Genomic DNA, 22,354 nt, shown 5'->3' on the forward strand with positions numbered 1-22,354 from the left:
CCTCTTTTAAATGCTTATATGGGGAAAAAGATCCTTTTTTGTAAATAAAAAAAAGGATGCTAGGGACGCATGTGGGTTAACACAAACGTCTACGTAACATCTACGTATTGTTGTTCACGAAAAAAAATCTAAGCACATATTTTGGTTAATCAAAAAGAATTTTGTGTAGAAAAATTAAATTACCTTTTTACAGTCAAACAAATTTATCTGTTTAACTATATAAAAACCAAGTTTAGATACTTAATATCTTAAAACATTAGCAATTTTTGTTCTTGATTTTACATTAATAACTAGTTTATTGTTATAGTTGTAAGCTTCTATTAATATAATTAACCTGTTTAATAAAATTGTATTAATATAACTTAGAGAACTACAATAACCACATGTTGCATTCCTCCATCGTAACAATTACGTTAACATAGGTACATTGTGACTTCTTGTCTCGTCCACTACAAAGAACTTAAATAATTGAATTATTGGATCCATACAATTCAATTGTATCATTGTCATACGTGTTCAAGAATTATACTTTCTTGGAAAGTTGAGCTCAATCACATATGCTTTTACTTCTTAATCTATGGATAATAAAATTCGATATTTAATCGTACATTTGTTATCAACGTAGCATCATGTGCCAGGAATTAAAAGAAAATCAGCAATGGTCCAAAAGCACATTTGTTATCAAGACAGTATCAAACATCTTCTTAGGCTTAACTTAATTGCGTAATTACATGTGAAACCAGAAATAAGCCCTAAATAAACTTAACTCGGGCATGTTAGCTAGCAATCATTTAAACCTAATACTCATAGTCTAACATATATTTAACAAATACTAATGGATCTCTAACCCAACATTAATCGCAAAATTAAATGACCTGAGATTGATTATGACAAGACATGTAGTTTGTTTATCAAACCGACCATCATTCTTAACTTGTAGCACACTAGTATGTATCTCGCTATTTACCTACTAACAGAGCTTTATATGAAGAACATTTCCATCGTGACTTTATTCATGAAAGTGTGTATATGCATCAATCTCTTGATTTTATGAACTATCATCACCTAGATTATGTTTGTATGATCAAAAGATTTGGAAAACACAACAAATTCAAGAGTTGCGCGGGAGGCACGGCTATGAGGTCTTGCCACACATATTAATATCATAAAAATCTTATTTTTGCACAGCCAAGGCCACAATTATGTCACAATAGACTACACGGCAATGTTTATGACAAATTGGATTTGTTGGTGACAATGGCCACACCTATGTTTCCCTGATGAAGTCGTGCCACATAATTCCAGTCACTGCCCTTTTATGAAGGACACAATTATGTGATTCAGACCTAACATTATAGCTTTTTGTGAAAAAAATTGTTTAGTGTTATATAACCATTAACTCATAATTGTGTGCTTTAGGTATCAGCCTGCCACGTGATCCAATCACACTTGAGTTTTACATTTGTGACACCGACTTGTCATGTTAGTCTTATCACTTATGCATAATGCTTTCAAACAAACTTTTACTTGCACGTTTCGGCACAAACCAAATACATAAGTTCTATAAATTAAAAGAAACAGATTATTTAATACATTTTGATGGGTTATTAAACAATCTTGTAGACACTATATTTTTTTGCTATTAACATATTTTATTAGTTAAATAAAAAAATCCAAATCTTGTTGTCATTAGGCCTAAAAGAAAATATTGTTCTAAAATTTAAAAGATAGGGTATATTTACTTACTTAGAGCATTTCCCTTGAAATCTCCAACCTCATCTCTAGAATTTCATATTTTTTCTAAATTTTTCTCTAATTTTGTTTTAACTTTTCACATCTCATACTTTATATTAATTATTATATTTTTAGTTTATTATTTCTTTCTCTCTCTTTCAAGTTTGAGAATTGAGATACAAGCTGAAATGTTTGAAAGAGTCTTTAAATGCAGAACCTTTATATTTTGGAGATGAAGATGGATAGTGGGAGATGAAGATTCAGATAAATAAGAGCATTCAATTTCAACTTATCCTTCATTCTCATTTCTATAATTATACTAAAAAACACTATATTTCTCTTCACTGTTAATTAAATAATAATTTTTTATACTTTTATTATTATAGTTTTCTATCTTCGTCCTATAATTTACCAAAAATCACTACTTTTTTTCTAAATTAACAAAAAATCACTATTTTTTTTCCACTCTATAATTTACACTCACAGTCACTCAAAACCCCACCCTATAGTTTATAAACTATTCTCACAAAAATTTTAAGGATAGGATGAGAATGCTCTTAATTCTAAAGTTGAAGATTGAGAAATGTTTTAATCTTGTATTCGAATGATTTTTTTTTAATTCTTTAAAAGGATATGAAAATATTCAAAATAATAACATTACTCAAAAGTCAAAACACCTACAACATAAGTTATCGTTGCTTGATGAGTTGATCATTGTAGATTTTAAAGAAGTGGGGTCAACCTTCATGGTTGGCACGCGCGGCACTACTATTTTGAGAATAAATAAACACTAAAATTAAATTTATTTTTATAAATAAAATAACTTTAAAAAGTTAATAGAAAATTGTAAGCTCCAATATGGAGTGTATGCCGGTAAAATTATCAAGTGTGAGTATACGCTCTATGTTGGCCCGTATGGAGGCTAATATGGCCGATGTTTAGGAAAAATTAGTAGCCGTCACCGAATTCAAATCGAACCCATTAGACAAATGGTTAGAAGCAGGCTCTTATTGGTGGACAAGTCTGAAAGCAGTGCCAAGTCAAATCAGATGAAGGTAACCCTGGAATCATCTACTATTATTTTGAATCTAGGTGATGAGGAAATTGTGGTTGAAGAAGAAAATATAGTTGATTAAGACGTAATCGTGACAGTAATCGAACAAGACGAGAAAGAAACAGTGTTGGATGAAGTGCATGTCACACCCCAACCTAAAGCGGAAATGCCGGGGCGTGATGTGATTGCTCACAGCTCGAAGATACTATCATATATAAAATGTGACAATATCTCTTTAATTATTTAATTCAAATAATACACAATATTCAAATTCAACAATACATTTCAAATAAATCAATTAAATTTAAGTTTGTCTTCAGTATAACCCTATGGTCATTCTAAGTATCCATCCTTCAACTCAGGCAACCTGCATATGCGTAGAAAATGGATTTTTGGTCAACAACACATGTTGAGTGAGTTTACCACCAGTTTTGCAATAAAATAAGGATAATATAATAAATAAGCAAAACGTAATAAATGCAGCAATGAAATCAAACGATAAGCAAGTAAGTTGTCGATTAAACCATTGCCAAGCGAATCGGGCGCCGGTAAATCAACCATGAGCAAATAAGAATAAGACCGTTGCCAAGCGAATCGGACGGTGGTCAGTAGAATGAGAACCCTCTCCAAGGGGATATGTCAAACGGATGAATACAATAACACATAAGCACATAACAAGTAGATTTGATTAATCACACACAATTACACGTTTGCTATTTTTGATATGTATGTATATATAGATATGTATGTATAGTATTATATACGCATATGTCCCCAAAACGTTTATGAAAATCGAGTAAAATAGGGGAATGATAAAACTCACCTAATCGATTAAGCCAAACGGGAATGATTACGACAAGAACGATAATCACGCTCTTCGAGAATTACCGATAAGAATCCTAATTAAATAATGTGATATGTGAATTATAAATGATATAATACGTATAATGGATTTGGGATTTCGATGTGATTTGAGTTACAATTATGACCGGTATGTTACGGATTGAACGATTGATCTCTACGGATTATTGTTATTATTTAATTATAAAAACAATTATTTGTCATAAAAATCGGGTTTACGGATAATTAGTTAAATAAATATGAGTTAAGACATACTATAATAATAAACGTTTAGATATATAATTAATATAAAATTTATATTTTAGAATCCTTAACGAATTTCGATGGTAAAAATATAATTAACAACTTTAATACGTTTATTGAAATTTTGTTTTAAAAATAATACGTATATGTGTGTATATATATATATATAGGGGAAGGTTCATGTGCATTTTAGTATTAACATGAGAATGTAGGAAATAATACAAATTTATAAAAAAACGAGAACGTAAGAAACAATATCAACTACAATATCAATCTACATAAACAATTATTTATAATAACAAAGAAAAAAACATAAAAATTACAACAAAAGAATCAAAATCAAGAACAAAATAATAACAGCAAACACCAACAAATACTTATATCAGCAAAAGAAGAAATCTAATAATAACGTCTCATAATCGAAATTAGCAACTACGAACAAAAAATAACAGCAAACACTTATAACGTCTCATAATCGAAATTAGCAACTACGAACAAAAAATAACAGCAAACACTTATAAAAATAAACCTAATAATAACAGCAAATTGGTTATCACTGTTTTCATGTTAAGAATAAAATGTATTTGATCATGTTTCTATATATATATATGTGTGTGTATGTATATATATATATATATCTACACACGAAAACTTGTAACTAAATTAGCAACGTTTAACTTTTATAACGTCGGTTTAAATAAAATATTGTTTATTTGATATTTAATATTAATTATAATATATCATAAATAATTAAAACAAAGTAAACCATTAAATAAGAAAAATATCAAAAAAATAGGGCCGGCCGGGACTCGAACCCGCGCCTATGGCCGGTAAGCTTGTAATGAACACACATAGAACCTTTTACAGCCAGTTTGATTATGAAACCCTAACTTATTAAATCGATCAATCAGCTCAATGTTAATTCAATTAATGTTAGGGCTTTTAATCAGTACATCAATACGAACTCAACCATATAAATTATTACCTGATTAGTTGATTATACACAGGTTAATTCGAGATAACATGGCCGGCGACGGGAAACACAAGAACAGAGGCTACGGCTAGAAGTAATGCAGTTAGGGTTAGGGGTTTGGATCTTTGAGTTATATAGATGGTACAGATGCGAGGAATTGCATTATAATCGATCCCAAGTTATATAATGGATTTTACGGTTAAGTCTGTTATTAAACCAATCAATTCGTATCGTATTTGATCTTGTTTCCTAATTGATTACGAAGGTTAGGCCGAAGATGGTAAGAGGAATCAAAGTATGGATTCAACTCCTAACTTGGATCGTTAATTTAGGCTCAAGTAAACTAAACGGATCATTAATTTAGGCTCAAGTAAACTAAACGGATCATGGATACGGGTTGCGGATACGGATATGGTTTCTGGGTAAATGGATCATAAGACAATATGTATAATTTACAAGTTAGCCCCTAGAGATTTGATTTGGAAACAATAAAGGGTTAAAGTTTATGTTTTGGGTTAAAAATGAACATTTTTCAAAGTTATATATATATTAAATAAATATATATTGTATAGAATTTCCTCGATAAACATGCCATTTTTAGTGATAAAATTTCCCGAATATAAAACAAGTCGGGTTATGGATTTAAATTTGTATGTGAAAAAATCCGAGTGGTTACAGTGCATGAGGAGATAGTTCCGTCTCATGTTGAGGGCTGCCATGATAGAATAAAAAAGAATGAAGATCAACACTCCAACAAAGTTGATGTTGGAGTTTGCATGAAGTACATGCAAAGTTCCGGTGATCCGAATAAACGAACGAATGGAGTTGAGTTTGAGAGGGAGCATGCATCATGTGTAGATGGAAGAATTTCTTTGAGTACCATGATAGCTGGTCATGAAGTTGAGAAAGCAAAAATTGTTTTCCATTTGAAACCGGGTAATGCAGTTCTAAACAGTGGCAATCTCGAAACTAGCCTACAAGGAAAAAAAACCTGCAGGTGGCGTGATGAAGTCGAATCCAAGAATTAAGCTCAAGGAAGTGCGAGCGTTACTAGGTGTGAAAGATCTTGAAGGAACAATGGAAGTTGGTATTGAGAGGGAGTGTAAAACTTGGTGCAATACCAACTTGAAGGACCCGAATAGTTAATACAAAAAGTACAGGGGTAATATGGAAGATCTCAGTGGACGGTTCGGTGGAAATCCAAAGTTCAGGAACAAAGTTAAATAACTTAGTGCTAAATTTATCTTTAATTTATTACTAAATAAAGTAGAAGTCTAGTTTGATTACGTTTCCATCAAAAGTTTTATTTTTAGTTCGTAGTATGTATTCCGTTCTTGTTTTTTTTATTAATAGAGTCATATAAGGTTTATGCAATATCGTCTTTGTGTTTTTGATTCACTTGTCTAAAGTTTAACAATTGGTGACGGCAAGGATACGGTGGAGGTGTTGATTAATAAAGCTAGGAACATAATTGAATGCTAAGTGTAATAGAGGAGCGACACATTTACTAGTTTTTCAAACAATGGGGCATGAAGTTACAACTCAACCAACAAATTTCTTGATACAGATTTTGTGGTCAGACATTAAATCATTGCCTAAACACAAGTTGGTACAACCTCCATTTCTTGAAGGTTGGTTAATTTTATGCATTCAAAATCTTTTCGTTTCCCCGGTCTATTAAGAAAAATATTTATAAAAAGTATGATCTTGGTGGCCGGTTGTACGTGCATAAACGATGAAACCATTTAGTCGGTGGCCTATTGGGTTGGACACTTGGACCTATGGTTTTGTATGGAGATGAATACGAAAAGTTAAAAGCATTATTCAAAAGAAATTACGAATCATGAGTAATTACATAAGACTATTTTACTATCATCTTCAGTTTTGTTATTACAAGTTTACAGCTGTCATTATATCAAGTCCGTTTTTGAATATATTAATTGCCAATAACAAACCAAAGCAATATTTTTACTCTTAGAATTACTCAATACATTTTTAAATGAATCTTACTTTTTTTAAGTTTATATTTTGTAACTAGTTATTTGTTTTAACAGAGTATTATTTTTTAAACATTACATAACTAAAAGAGGATAACTAGTCCGGATATTCTATTAAATTAATACATTTTACTAACTATTATTCATTTATAAACAAAAAAAAATACTTCTTTTTATGTACTGTGACAGGGTGAAAGGTGAAATAATGTTGTCATGTAGATGTCATGTGCATAGTGGTGGTTTTACCTTTCACCAAACCTAAGTATTATAGTAAATTATCAAATAACATGTAGTCATGAACCTGCAAAACCTGCGATCAACCCCACCTTCCACCCCGACATGCTCAACCATGATAGTGTTCCACTCCCTCGCTGACGATGTGGCGGGGAGTAGTGCCTCTATGGTATGTTCACAAGACCACAACACGTAGTATAAGAAAGAACAAATGTCTTCTTTGGTAAAGGCTACAAACGTCACCTACGCAACATGCCAACATGGTGTGAATCGACCATATTATGTGATAAACGGAATACGCAATGTAATTGTCTTGAAAAGAGATCAAAATGAAATTATTTGGGCCAGGTTCGGTTTAATCAGAGTATATTTGAATATTTTTCGACTGATAAACATTCAATATGCTACACCTTCTAGACTCGTTTTGTCTTTGTCTCTTTGAAACTTATTTCCACAACCCTCTTTAAAAGATTGCTACCAACCATATTCTCTCATTCATGCATTTCCTTGTTATATTTATCTTCAACTAGCTTTTATACCTCCTATTACGGGATCGTTTTACATTATTCGTTTATAATATTTATAGTTTTTTTTGGATTTTAATTTTATTTATTGTAAGGAAGTTAAAAATATACTTAGGATCTGATGATAAAAAAGTTTCATAAATAAATAAGATGCTATTACCCGGTTTAAAAGCTATCTGGGTTTGGTGATACCCATGACTCGCTTATTTTTATTAACTATAAAATCATTTCTTAATTATAAATATCTTTTTTTTTTAAAAAAAATCGGATATTAATTTTTAGTATATTCCTATTTTCTAGGATTTTCATATCAAATATTTGGTGAGATTAATTTTTAATTTAATGAGATGCTATAACCCGTTTAAGGGTTATCTAGGTTTGGTGAGACCCATACCCATGAATTTGGGTCAAATGTATAAGAAACCTCTATTAACAAATAAAGCAATCTGATGTCTTGAAAAAATATAGGGAGCAACCAAAGAGCTTTTAAAGGTTTCGTTTATATATATTTAAGATTAGTTTAAATCTTAACCCAGCACAAGCATGCCTCATGATATTCCAATTTGACCACAATAGATTTTTATTTCAGATATATGATTTACAATAATAAACACAAATTTTACAAAATATTATGAAAAACCAATGCCAAACATAAGCATCTCAGTCTTACCGACTGAGGTTTTGCATTAAATATCAGTCTAAATCTCCAAGTTCATTCACCAAAACCCATTGGTGGTAAATTTTGATTGACACTTCATATAAATATATATTTAAAAAACCGATCAGGATTCTGTTCTTCTTTCGAGCATCAAGGTTTATCACTATAACACTATATAAACTTAGAGAAATAAAACTAAATAATACACGAAACCAAACTGGAAAACTTTGTTCACCTTTCGGTTTGAGGACGCCAAAAACCTTTCTTACCAACGAGGTATCGTTGGTGATGTATAGCAGTTGACCAATGAAGTGACTGCAATATACGTTTTAAATTTTTTAACATTTCCATATTATCTTCAACTATAACAACTCCACCTGGTCTTAACATGCGATCCATTTCAACCGCAACATCCAGCATGTCACACCTACAAAATTATTTCCAAAACCCATGAAATTGTTGATAAATATACAACAAATGATAATCTGCATTAATGATTATACCTTTTGGTTAGGTTGCCAAAAAGGAAGGTGGAATGTAGAAGATCATAAGTTCTAGGATAAGTATTAAGGGATTCACACCAGTCATGGTATATACCAATCAGTCCTCTGTCAAATATTATAGGTAAAGTATCGGTTCCGTTAACAGGAACAACATTCATCACCCATAGGGGTACATTAGTCAAAGCAGCAGCAAACCTGATCACAAAGTAAATTTTTTTAGAAATCACAATTGAAGAAACCTAGTGATAGTTGTTTTCGACCTGCTTAGTTATGAATGTTAATCTCAAATTGGTCAAACAAAAAAAGTAGCTAGAAGGGATTGATCAAACGGGTTGAAAGTCGCCCAAAGTCTAGTAAAAAATAGCTCGTGGCTTGCTCGAAATCAGCTCGTTTGTAAACCAGCCGAGCCAGCTCAGTTTGTAAACAACCCGAGCCCATGCCAAGGTAAGCAAGGCTCGTTGGCTCGCTCGTTAGGCTCATTTAACTGGCTCGTTTAAATTAAAACTCATGCTTTAATATACTTATAATCCAAAAGTAAAATCCAAATTTTAATATATATAAAAATTATAGATTCTATAGTTTATTGATTCTGCATTATGTGTATCAATATATGTAATAATATAAATATAAATTCTCTTTTAAAATAAATGAAAAGCTTGAGCTCCATATTTCAGCTCATTAAGGTCAACAAGCCAAGCTGACTCAGGAGCCCAAGCCCAACCTGGCTCTACTTGGCTTGTTAACAGCCCTAATATAATTATATAACCACCTAGTTCGTTTAATTCTACAGTTTAAATTATTATTACTACAATACTATGTTAGTAAACTGTAATGCGCGCTAGTTTATTTTCCAAAAAAAGAACAAAAAAGTGTTTTGTCAGGTCAACCAAATCCCATCCCTTAGCTCAAAAGAAAAAAAAAAGACCTTTTCTAACCCAAACTCATTTTAACACGTTATCCAAGAAACCCATTAAGTAGAGATAATAACTAACCCGCCATAACCAGCATTCATATCCATTACATTCCTCACACTCGACCAGTTAACACCAAGGCCTCCTATGTAGACATTTGTAACAACTTCAGACCAGTGTTTAGTATCCTCATGAAAAATCCCTTCAGCATCTGGGCCCGTTGAAAGACTTAAAGGTTTACTTTTGAGCCTTTCGGGCCAAGGTGTAGGCCATGCATTTTTTACTGGGATTGCGGAAATACAGCCATCGAGGGGTGTATACCTAAATGAGAATAGAGATAATTATGATTTTAGGTTTATAAATGATGATGAACTAAATAGACAAATAGTGCAAACATGATTTAATTTACCATGAGGTTTTGGGACGGGTATTTTCATCACATAGCGGTGGATTGTTTTCTTTACGAGAGTTATAGCAGGAAGAAGTATGAGGCTTCTCATATATAACCAGCCCGATTCCGGATGAATCAAAACTTTTAGCTACTACTTTCCAGCAAATAGATTTAGTGAGAGCTACCATGGCTGCAAGAAAAAACAGAAAACATCAATTAAACCAATACATCATTGATTTTAGAATAAAGGGCTAAGGACTCTAACCAGAGGTTGTAAGATGTAAGTGTGTAAACAAATAGAGCCGAGCCTGAGCTCGTTTAAGCCTACAGCTCGCTTAACATATAAGAGCTCGAGCTTGCTTAACATATGAGAGCTCGGCTCGCGAGTAGTTTTATAGTAATAATAATTACATGTGTGTAATTATAATTTTTATGCATGACATAAATTTTATTTGCAAGAATAATTATTATATTAATATATATGGGTTTGGATCAAATACAAATGAAATTAACGTGCTAAACGTGATAATCAAGTAGAGTAATTATATATACAAGTAGAGTAATTATGTAATTACATCATAGAGTAATTATTACTCTACTTGTATATATAATTACTCTACTTGATTCTCACGTTTAGCACGTTAATTTCATTTGTACGTTAACTTTCCCCAATATATATTTAACACATCAAATAAAAGTTATATAAATAATAGACTCGTTTAGGCTCGTGAGACAGCTCAAGCTTGCTAAGTGAAGCTCCGGCGCGTTTATTAACCAAGCTTATTTTTTGGCTAGAGCTCGTTTAAGCTCGGCTCAATCCGAGCTTTTAACAAACCAATCTTGAGTAGCTCACAAGCGCCTTTGTTCGTTTACACCCCAAAGATGGGCGGCTCAGGTGGACTGTGTAATGTGCCAACATGGGTTCAGGTTATAAAGGTGGGTGTCATTTTTTTTAAATTTAACTGTTGAAACAGGATGTGCAAGGTAGGGTTGACTCACCAACACACTCTGTCCAGATTTTTTTAAATATTATTTAACAATAATAATCTATCTCCTTGAGTAAAACTACATAGGAGGTTGTATGCACAACATTTTCAGCATGTTCGGTTCGCTTAACATGTTCCCTTTGTAGCTAACTTTTCATTTGACCCGTGTGAGACAAAACACCAGAATCGACCCATCCAGAAGTAAATGAATCAAGCAGCTCCACATATCAATTTAGTGCCATTTAACTATTTGAAAAAAATAAGTAATTTAGAGTTGCACCATACATTCCCAAACTTTTTTATCTCTTTCGTCATCACGGTAGACTGGTGTAGCAGACCAAATAAAAACTCCCCCAGGCCTTAAAATCCTGTTTAACTCCAACAATGGCTTTCCACCTAAAAAATAAAACATGATTATTGCAACAATCTAAAAACTTGTAACATAGAGAAAAAAAGAATAATAAAGCATTTTAACTAAAAACCGGTACCGTCTCCATCCCAGTGCACCCTACACCGTGCACAATGAATCAAATCAAAAGCGTTATCTGGAAATGTGAGTCTTTGTGTTCCGATTACCGAAAGAGTTGCCGGAATTCCTCTTTCAAGAGCAAACTGTATTTGAGCTTCATGTTCATCTTTTGGAGCAAATGACATTGTTATAACATCTTTGTCCATCAAATACCCACCAAAGCTAGCAACACCACAACCAACATCTAGAATCACCCGTGTCCGCTTTCCCCAACCAATTTTTGGAAGATTCTAGAAAATTACAAAAGATATAAACCATTGTTGCTATTGATAAACACCAAAAGAATAACAGAAGGTAACTTGATAGTGATAAATGCTACCTTTTCTATGTATTGGATGTAATGAGTAGCTCCGTCCTTAAATTGAGTACCGCCTCCAGGGAAAAGAAGATAATCATCCAATCTTTTCACCCAGTTTTGTTCTTTCTTGTATTCCACAAGCTTAAGGTGAGGTACATTGTCAAACCATATCTGTAAATCAAATGCGCTTGCTTTAAATTAGATATATATATATATATATATATATATATATATATATATATATATATAACAAATAAAAAACATTAGCTTGAAGAAAAATTTACCTATCAAATGAAGAAGATTAGCAAACAAGACAATGATCAAACCAGTAATATCAAATGAGCAAGATTAACAGATAACTCACGAACCCTCTAATCCTACTCCTAAATCTACACTTGTGTTCGAAATGAGCAAGTTTATTTTGTAAAATGTGCAAATAGCAGGCCTAATTTTGCTCATCAAACCAAATTAGAGTCTTCCAATGAGTTGTATGATTAAAGATCCTAGACTGCTTTTTCTAACATAACATAAAAAATTATGAATTTACCTCCATTTAATAGATAAGTTCACATTGTTGGGTTTCTATGGATATTTTAAACTTAGTTAACCATTTAACTAGTCACAATTAAGGCGGAAGCGTGATATTTACAAACTAAACATATCTATCCATATGTATATATATGTATATATTACAAGTTTATAGGAAATGTGTACATGAACAACCTAATTTATTCATGTTATAAGATTACCAATAATCTATTTATTAGAAACCCGAAGCAAGGATCAAATGATACGGAAAAGCTAAACTATCAAAGCTATAAACACTTACATTCTTAACCTTTTAAGAGTGTAGTTGATGTTGAAGAAGATGATGATGTTGATGCTAGACTTTCAAAGGAAAATCCTCAAACGGAATGTACCCCGAGCCTCCAACACACACCGAGCTATGTTAGGAAGCTTGAACACGAAAAACCGAGACCCGAGCCTTCCTTTTTCCTTTGGCCGTGAGTAGTAAAACAAGAAGAAAAGAAAGACTTGTTCAACTTTGTTACTTGAAAGTCTATATAATAATGATCAAATCCTTTTAAAACCATCATATCTTTGTGTTAGGTTTTAGTCAAGTAGAATACACTCAACATCCACCAAATCCTTGACAAAAATTTGACCATAACTTTGGGGTGTGGGGCCCACCCAAAACCGGCCCCAAATAAAATTATTTTATTTTATTTTTTTTTATTTTTTTTTTATTTTATTTTATTTATTTTATAAAGTATAAAATAAATATATAAACACCCCATCTTTTATAAACCATTTTACAAAAGAACATATAGTTAAATAATCATTCCAATAATAATTATTTGAATAAATAAATTAACCAATTAATTTATTTAACACTTTCAAGTAAGTATTCAGAAACCCGATTTTCTGAATGTATCGTGTTCTGTATTTGTCTCATAGATCTTATCTTAACAAATACATAATTGGTGTGTGTCTAACTCGTTATTGGGTATGACCCGACTTGGATCAAACACGACTAGTCACATTAACCTAATTATGTGTCTCGGGCATACGATATTCCAACAATCTCCCACTTGCACGAGACTCATAGGAAGTTAATGCTAATGGTGAATACCGCCTAACAACAGGTCACCACCCCTAGTGTGTTTGACTAAGTGCCATTCAATAACATCATCCCCTTCAAGTCCATACTTGATATGATATAGGTAAGTCTTATCATTACATCCCTTTGTTGCTAGATGTCCTGTCAAATCGAAGAGACACAGATTGATCATTCTCTCAATGATTTAACTTAACAGGCCTTAGACATCTAAACTCTCAACACATAAGAGGAACAAATCCCATCTTGACTGCATACATCCTTGTTGACATCTCTTATGATATCTGAGCTCTTTCTTTTACGTCATCGTGTTACCGAAATAACAAAGAAGAGAGTCAAGTTATCAGACTTGATGAAAAACCAGATCCAATATACATCTCAGGTCAAAGGACACAATGATACTCGCCTTTACTCAAGGATTACTTATGATCAGTTGCACTAACTCCATGCAGTGATCCTTGAGAGCGGATCATGTCCAATATTTGTATCCCACAAATATCTATGAACCTTGGTGGCAAACCTATGCCCTATATTCATCACATGAATATCAACCAATCCGGGTTCATAATAGTCTTACCTTCATACTTGTTCCCACAAGTATGATCGACTACGGACATTTAGAACAACATAAGTCATTCATGGATTAAACATGCAAATATAGAACATAACCCATTGAAAAATTAAAACATAATTAATTATCATAAGATACCCATTACATTTGTTCTTATACAAACACTAAACACAGATTAAATCCACTCACTAGAATACCGAAGTCCTAATGCACAAACATGACCCTCATGCTTTGGCCTATCGAGGAGCTTCGTGAGTGGGTCCGCAATATTTTGATCGGTATGAACTTTATGAATACATATCTTTCCTTTTTCAACTTCATCCCTTATGTAGTTGAATCTACGCTCAATGTGCCTCGTTTTCTGATGAGCACGAGGCTCCTTGATCTGTGCAATAGCACCCTCATTGTCACAGAATATTTCTAGGGGCTCCTGAATGGTAGAGATAATCCCTAGATCCATGATGAACTTTTTCATCCATGCAGCCTCTTGGGCTGCCATTGAAGCGGCGATGTACTCAGATTCTGTAGTGGATAACGCGACAACATCATGCTTCGAACTTTTCCAAGAGACAGCGCCTCCATTCAAAATGAAGACATATCCTGACTGTGACCGAGAATCATCTCGGTCAGTTTGGAAACTCGCATCCACGTAACCCTTTACGACGAGTTCCTCCTCACCAGACCCATATATTAAAAACATATCCTTAGTCCTTCTAAGGTATTTTAATATATTCTTGACAGCCATCCAATGACTGTCACCTGGGTTGTGCTGGTATCTACTCGTTATGCTTAAAGCATACGAGACGTCCGGTCTAGTGCACATCATTGCATACATAATAGATCCTATTGCCGAAGCATAAGGAACATGCTTCATCCTATCCTGCTCTTCCTTAGAGCTAGGACTTTGGGATGAGCTTAACACGGTTCCTCTAGGAATAGGTACCAAACCTTTCTTAGAGTTTTCCATCCTGAATCTTTTCAGGATTTTATCAATGTATGCACTTTGATTGAGTCCGATCAATTTCCTTTGTCTATCCCTATAGACCTTTATTCCCAAGATATATGTCGCTTCTCCAAGATCCTTAATTGAGAAACGACTACTTAACCACGCTTTAACGTTTTCCATACTTGGTATATCATTTCCAAATAAAAGTATATCATCGACATACAAAATAAGGAACATGATTATACTCCCACTAGCCCATTTATACACACACGTCTCATCACCGTTTTGGACAAAGCCAAACGCTTTGATTTCTTCATTAAAACGATGATTCCACATCCGTGATGCTTGTTTCAACCCGTAGATTGATTTCCTTAACTTACAAACTTTATCAGGATTAGATGGATCGACAAAACCTTCAGGCTGAACCATATGGACATCTTCCTCAAGATATCCATTAAGAAAAGCGGTCTTGACATCCATTTGCCATATCTCATAATCAAAATGAGCTGCAATGGCAAATAATATCCTGATCGACTTAAGCATCGCGACCGGCGAGAAGGTTTCATCATAATCAATCCCTTGAGTTTGCGTGAAACCTTTTGCTACAAGTCGTGCTTTGTAAGTATCTAAATTTCCATGCATATCGGTCTTCCTTTTGAAGACCCACTTACATCCAACCATTTTGGAGTTAAGTGGACGATCAACCAATTCCCAAACTTAGTTATCGTGCATGGATTGCATCTCGGCGCTCATGGCTTCAAGCCACTTGTCACAATCAGGTTGTGACATAGCATCTTTGTAGGAGATCGGTTCATCCGAATCGACCAAGTAACAATCATCCACAAGAAATCCATATTTCTTGGGAGGTCGACTAATCCTATTAGATCTGCGAGCAACGTGTGTATGATCAACCATTTGATCATCTTCAACATCCTCGTGCTGAAAGCTAGTATCGACCAACTGTGTATCATCCAGTGATTCTTGAACCTCTTCAAGTTCCACTCTTTTCTCACTAGGTCCTTCCATAAGGAACCTAGTTTCTAAGAAGTATCCTTTGCGTGAAATAAACACCTTTTGTTCACTAGGATCATAGAATATATATCCTATATCATTCTTTGGGTATCCTATGAAGATACACCTGATGGATCGAGCCTCAAGCTTATTTGGGGTGTCACGTTTAACATAAACTATGCATCCCCATACCCTTAAATATGAAAAGGATGGAACCTTTCCATGCCACACTTCATAGGGTATTCGATCCACCTTTTTGGTCGGGGCCATATTCAAAATACGAGCCGCTGTAAGTAGCGCATATCCCCAAAATGATGGCGGTAGTGAGCTTCGTGCCATCATAGATCGAACCATGTCCAACAGTGTTCTATTCCTCCTCTCGGATACTCCGTTATGTTGAGGAGTTCCAGGAGGAGTGAGCTGTGAAATAATTCCACAATCTCTAAGATGACTTTGAAAGGCATCACTTAGGTATTCGCCTCCTCTATCGGAGCGGAGTACCTTGATTGTTCGGTCGAGCTGATTTTGTACTTCATTTTGAAATTCCTTGAACATTTCAAAGGCTTCATGTTTGTGTTTCATTAGATACACATACCCATATCGACTAAAATCGTCGGTAAAGGTAATGAAGTACCTTTCACTATTCCTACTATTGGGCTTGAGAGGTCCGCATACATCCGTATGTATGATACCTAACAAGTCCTTAGCCCTTTCGTTTGTACCTTTAAAAGGTTCTTTGGTCATCTTGCCTTGAATACAAGATTCACACTCATCAAACGAACCTAACTCATTTGTTTTCAAAAGACCATTCTTTTGGAGAGTATTTACACGATTCTTGTTTATGTGTCCAAGACGACAATGCCAAATGTAGGAATCACTCAAATCCTTTTTGAGTCTTTTAGTGGAAGTTTGATATAATGAGCTATTTGAGGTATTGTCATGAACCAATTCATAAATACCATTGTTTGGTACAGCTTTAAAATAAAAGATACCATTAGATGATACATGCATTTCTGATTTTACAAATTTAAAGTCAAAGTTACATTGTCTAAGAAGGTGCACGGAAATAATGTTCCTAGTCAAACTAGGAGCATACAAAACATTTCTCAAAACAACTTCCAAACCACTTGGAAGCGATAAAGTGAAGTCTACTCTAGCGACCACGTGCACCCTTGCACCGTTGCCCATGAAAAGATTCACTTCGCCCTTCTTTAAGTCTTCATTCCTTTTGAACCCCTGCAACCAATTGCAAATATGAGTTCCACATCCGGTATCTAATACCCATGTGTTAGAAGAAATAAGATTTAGCTCAATATTAATCATAAAGACATTACCCGAGGTATGCCCCGCATTCCTCTTGTCTCTTAGCTCTTTTAGGTAGACCGGGCAATTGCGTTTCCAATGTCCGGTCTCCCCACAACCAAAACAAGGATCATCCTTATGACCCCTCGGTTCCATAACCTTTTGTTTCTTTGCCATAACCGGTGATTTGCCCTTACCCTTAAGATGCACAGGAGGACCCTTTCTTTTTGCTACCTTAGCCTTAGGATTGGGTTGAGATCGATTCTTGGATCTACCTTCATTGATCGCAAACACGGGTAAAACCCTTTTACCCATGCTCGCCTCGGCTGTTTTAAGCATTGAGTGAAGTTCTCCAATGTTTTTGTCCCACCCGTTCATGTTATAATTTAACACGAAAGTGTCGAACCTTTTCGACAAAGAGTTAAGGATCAAATCCGTTGCTAACTCCTTTGAGATGGGACAATTGAGCTTGGCGAGGCGATCAATGTAACTTTTCATCTTAAGTACATAAGTTGAAACTGGTTGATTATCATCCATTCTACATGCATGCAAGGCTCGAACCGTTTCGAACCTTTCAACCCTCGATTGCTTAAGGAACATTTCCTTAAGTTGAGTAATCATGTCGTACGCATTATGGTTTTCGAAATCCTTTTGGATTTCGGGAACCATAGTCGCCAACATGAGGCATGACACTTGAATGGAATCTTCCGTGTGTTTGACCCAATTCATGTATTCGACCTCAGTTCCCTCTTCCGGTTCGTTGGGGATAGGTGTTTCCAAAACATGATATAATTTTTCTTGTTTTAGAACAATCCTTAAATTTCGGAACCAATCCGAAAAGTTATTGTGGTTAAGACGGTCTTTAGCGAGAATAGATCGGAGAGATACGTTTTGGACGTTAGGGATTATGTTGTCGTCGACGTGTGCGGCCATCTGCAGAATTTTAATTAAGTTCATTTTAGTGTTTTACATATTTTAATTATTAATACCCTTTTATATATACCAAATATAATTAATAATTAAAATCTAGAATCCAACGATAAACACGACTCCGGTTAGGTGACCTTTTTCCCATTGTCGGTCTATCAAGGTAGTTATTCATAACAATTGCAAACCCTTTTGCAACTTCTAGAGTTTATGGGACCGGTTCGAAATCATATTTCGTGTCGGCATGTTTATCCCATCAACACCTATTAGACCCCATGCTTGGGTGACCCTCTTCACATGGTTCCAATTTAAGTCGTCCTACTTGTATCAACTTGTAATATCAACATACAAACGGTTAGGTGACCTTTTTTCCATTTATATGCCAATATTACCTCAACATATTAATTTACTCTATGCGGTTAGGTGACCTTTTTCCCACTAAGAGCTTACTAATATGTTAAGCGTTATACAAAAGGATGGTGTTTAACTTGTTATCCTTAATTTTAAAAGGGATTTTTAGTTTTAATAATTCTAGTTGTAAAACTTTAAATCATGTTCTAACATGCATTTAGTAACATGATATTTTGAAACCATTTTTCAAAAAACTAATTTATAATAAAACCATTTTATTATGGGCGTGAGACGGCTAGTTAATAAATCCATTTTATTAAACTATGTGTCACGTAATTACCGATAATTATTAGAACCCGTTTTATGCTTTGTTAATTAATTCTATGTGACGAAGTTGATATCCTAATATCTAGCAACCACATAATCAAACAATCAATTAACAAGCATATACAATTATACTAGACACGAGCCACTAAGTTAGACCACACTTGTTAGCCGAAACAAGTGTGTGTCTTAGGTCCGATCCTAAGGGACACATGACACATGGATGTTGTAGCTCCCACTCGATCCCGCATCCAAATGCTTCGAGCATCTTCTTCAACCCCGTTGTGATCCATTGGGCTTGAACTTGGGCCTTAGCTTCCATAAGCTTCCATTTGGGCTTAATTGGTGGGCTTAGGTCCTTTTGGGCTTGAATCCCCTTAATGGGCTTGTGAGACCCATTATCACCATACCCGGCCCAATAAGGCCCAAACTTCCAATTTTGCAATCTTCTTTAATTTTACAAAACAAAAGTCCTAATACATTTTTCTATAAAATAAAATATTACAAACAATCTATTTATTACATACCCATATGAATAAATAATTACAAAACTGCAAAATTGCCCCTAATTAATTATTACAAACCGAAACTTGAATAATTAATTACAATTACAATCATCAACCACAAACAAACATCCATTTTGGTCTACGGCTCGGTCTAGTTTTACCAAACATAACCCGTTATGTCTTAGGAACCCGTTCCAAAACCCCTTGACTTTATCGGGCCTAGCCCAACTCATTTGGGCTTGACCCAATAACTTGATTATGGGCTTCGGCCCACATGTGCAAAACACATGGGCTTCGGCCCAATAAGAAGTCTCATGGGCTTCGGCCCATTTAACCAAAAATGGGCTTCGGCCCATAAAGCTTTCTCCCTTTTTTTTCCGGTTAGCCCAATAACCAAAACAAGTGGGCTTCGGCCCAATTTCATCCGAATTGGGCTTCGGCCCATTAACCCGGTTTTATATATATATTTTTTTTTTTGAACAAAGCCAAAATAATAACAAGATTAAATACAAAAAAATCATGCATGTTTATTTTTGTATAAAATCTTTCAAGGGGAAAAATATAAAACCGAAAACCCGAAGCTTAGTTTCCCGTATCCCGGCTCTTGATGCCATTTGTTGGGTTTCTATGGATATTTTAAACTTAGTTAACCATTTAACTAGTCACAATTAAGGCGGAAGCGTGATATTTACAAACTAAACATATCTATCCATATGTATATATATGTATATATTACAAGTTTATAGGAAATGTGTACATGAACAACCTAATTTATTCATGTTATAAGATTACCAATAATCTATTTATTAGAAACCCGAAGCAAGGATCAAATGATACGGAAAAGCTAAACTATCAAAGCTATAAACACTTACATTCTTAACCTTTTAAGAGTGTAGTTGATGTTGAAGAAGATGATGATGTTGATGCTAGACTTTCAAAGGAAAATCCTCAAACGGAATGTACCCCGAGCCTCCAACACACACCGAGCTATGTTAGGAAGCTTGAACACGAAAAACCGAGACCCGAGCCTTCCTTTTTCCTTTGGCCGTGAGTAGTAAAACAAGAAGAAAAGAAAGACTTGTTCAACTTTGTTACTTGAAAGTCTATATAATAATGATCAAATCCTTTTAAAACCATCATATCTTTGTGTTAGGTTTTAGTCAAGTAGAATACACTCAACATCCACCAAATCCTTGACAAAAATTTGACCATAACTTTGGGGTGTGGGGCCCACCCAAAACCGGCCCCAAATAAAATTATTTTATTTTATTTTTTTATTTTATTTTTTTTTTATTTTATTTTATTTATTTTATAAAGTATAAAATAAATATATAAACACCCCATCTTTTATAAACCATTTTACAAAAGAACATATAGTTAAATAATCATTCCAATAATAATTATTTGAATAAATAAATTAACCAATTAATTTATTTAACACTTTCAAGTAAGTATTCAGAAACCCGATTTTCTGAATGTATCGTGTTCTGTATTTGTCTCATAGATCTTATCTTAACAAATACATAATTGGTGTGTGTCTAACTCGTTATTGGGTATGACCCGACTTGGATCAAACACGACTAGTCACATTAACCTAATTATGTGTCTCGGGCATACGATATTCCAACACACATAACTCTTGTTTCTATGACAAATTAACAATAAGACTGGGTGTAGTGGGGTACTGGGGTGGGCGTGGCGCCCCAAGCCACCTCAGCATGTTAAAGTCCACCAAATCCAGCCAAACAATTACAAAGGAAGGGAGCCCCTTCGGGTGCTACCCTGTTAATGGGCACAAGGGTGTTGGACCACAAGTTCTTCCAACTGGTCACATTCACCAACTCACATTTTTATATATGAAAAAAAGAAAAATAGCAATTGTGCTTTTAGTTAAAACATTACACGTTTTATATGGAAAATTTAGTGAGAGCCCCCGTGGCTACGTGGTAGTCAAGTTTTCACTTTTTAGTTAAACCACTGCACATAACAAATCAAGTCCCACAGATTCATCTGCAAAAATTGAGTGTATAAATAACCTGAACAAAAATAAATTGGCCAAAAGTTATGATAGGAACTGGTGATTGCAACTCTAGCTGAATAGCATAAATCTAATAGCTTCTAAGATCAACATTTCAACAAAACATTTTCCAACTACAATAAATACAAACCTTACCAAAGCAGCAATCTCACCATATCCCTACTTTTCGGCCACCGAACCGGCACTTTATATCCACCAGGCAACGGAACCAAACATCTCAAATTCGGTTTCGGGCAATGCCGCTCTCGATGCTCCATATGCCGCCTCGAGGTCAACGCCTTAATCGCCTTCCAGTTATCCAAACACGGTATGTAATCCACCGCCAGCGGGCCCGGACACGCCTTCCATTCCACCACCAAATCCGAATCACGATCTGTAACAGAATTTGTACCAGAATCGGTTACGTTTCCGTTTGTTTGTTGTAACGGCGGGCTAGGGTTTGTTGTGACGGAAGGTTGACGGAGGGAGTAGAGTGAGGTGGTGTCGGTGGTTAATATGAAGAAGGCTACGGAGATGAGTAAGAGGATTAGAGATGCGATGAATGGGTATTTGCGTTCTTTGAAGAGGTTGTGAACGGTGATTGGCATTGTCGGTGGATCGGAGGTTGTTGAAGACAGACAGAGAAGAGAATGTGTGTGAACTGGTTTTGAGCGTTGAGATCGCGGTAAAAGGTAGTGATGGGTTTAAAAATATGGTTAAAGAACTTAAAAGGTATACGGAGGTGTGATCGAGAGCATTCTCGGCCCATTCCCTATATTTTTACGAGAGAATTCGTAAATTATATGGTATAGTTACGAGTTGTTGTGAGTAGACGAGAGATAAATTATAAAAGAAAGTTAAATTTGGGGATTCAGTGTTTATACC

General features: G+C 34.6%; 1 protein-coding gene across 1 annotated transcript; it reads right to left on the reverse strand.

The window, feature by feature from the left end:
* Nucleotides 1-8,408: 8,408 nt before the first annotated feature.
* Nucleotides 8,409-22,133, reverse strand: LOC143533006 (putative methyltransferase PMT23). The gene is made up of 8 exons (XM_077027896.1): nucleotides 21,643-22,133; nucleotides 11,918-12,067; nucleotides 11,558-11,828; nucleotides 11,355-11,465; nucleotides 10,102-10,273; nucleotides 9,774-10,013; nucleotides 8,782-8,976; nucleotides 8,409-8,705 (listed from the first exon to the last, which is right to left on the reverse strand). The coding sequence occupies exons 1-8, from the start codon at nucleotides 22,075-22,077 to the stop codon at nucleotides 8,510-8,512; spliced, it is 1,770 nt and encodes a 589-aa protein (XP_076884011.1). The 5' UTR covers nucleotides 22,078-22,133; the 3' UTR covers nucleotides 8,409-8,509.
* Nucleotides 22,134-22,354: the final 221 nt, after the last annotated feature.

The sequence above is a fragment of the Bidens hawaiensis genome, unplaced genomic scaffold (assembly GCF_021521415.1).
Source record: "Bidens hawaiensis isolate Kalapana, Puna unplaced genomic scaffold, B.hawaiensis_p1.1 tig00009577_1, whole genome shotgun sequence".
Lineage (NCBI taxonomy): Eukaryota > Viridiplantae > Streptophyta > Magnoliopsida > Asterales > Asteraceae > Bidens > Bidens hawaiensis.

Bases quoted from the DNA above. Each gene is read 5' to 3' on its own strand.
- LOC143533006 (XM_077027896.1), bottom strand. From the start codon at position 22,077: ATGCCAATCACCGTTCACAACCTCTTCAAAGAACGCAAATACCCATTC. The intron at 10,274-11,354 runs GTATGGTGCAAC...TTTTTCTTGCAG, and splicing joins AGATAAAAAAGTTTGGGAAT to CCATGGTAGCTCTCACTAAA. The intron at 10,014-10,101 runs GTAAATTAAATC...ATTCTCATTTAG, and splicing joins ACCCGTCCCAAAACCTCATG to GTATACACCCCTCGATGGCT.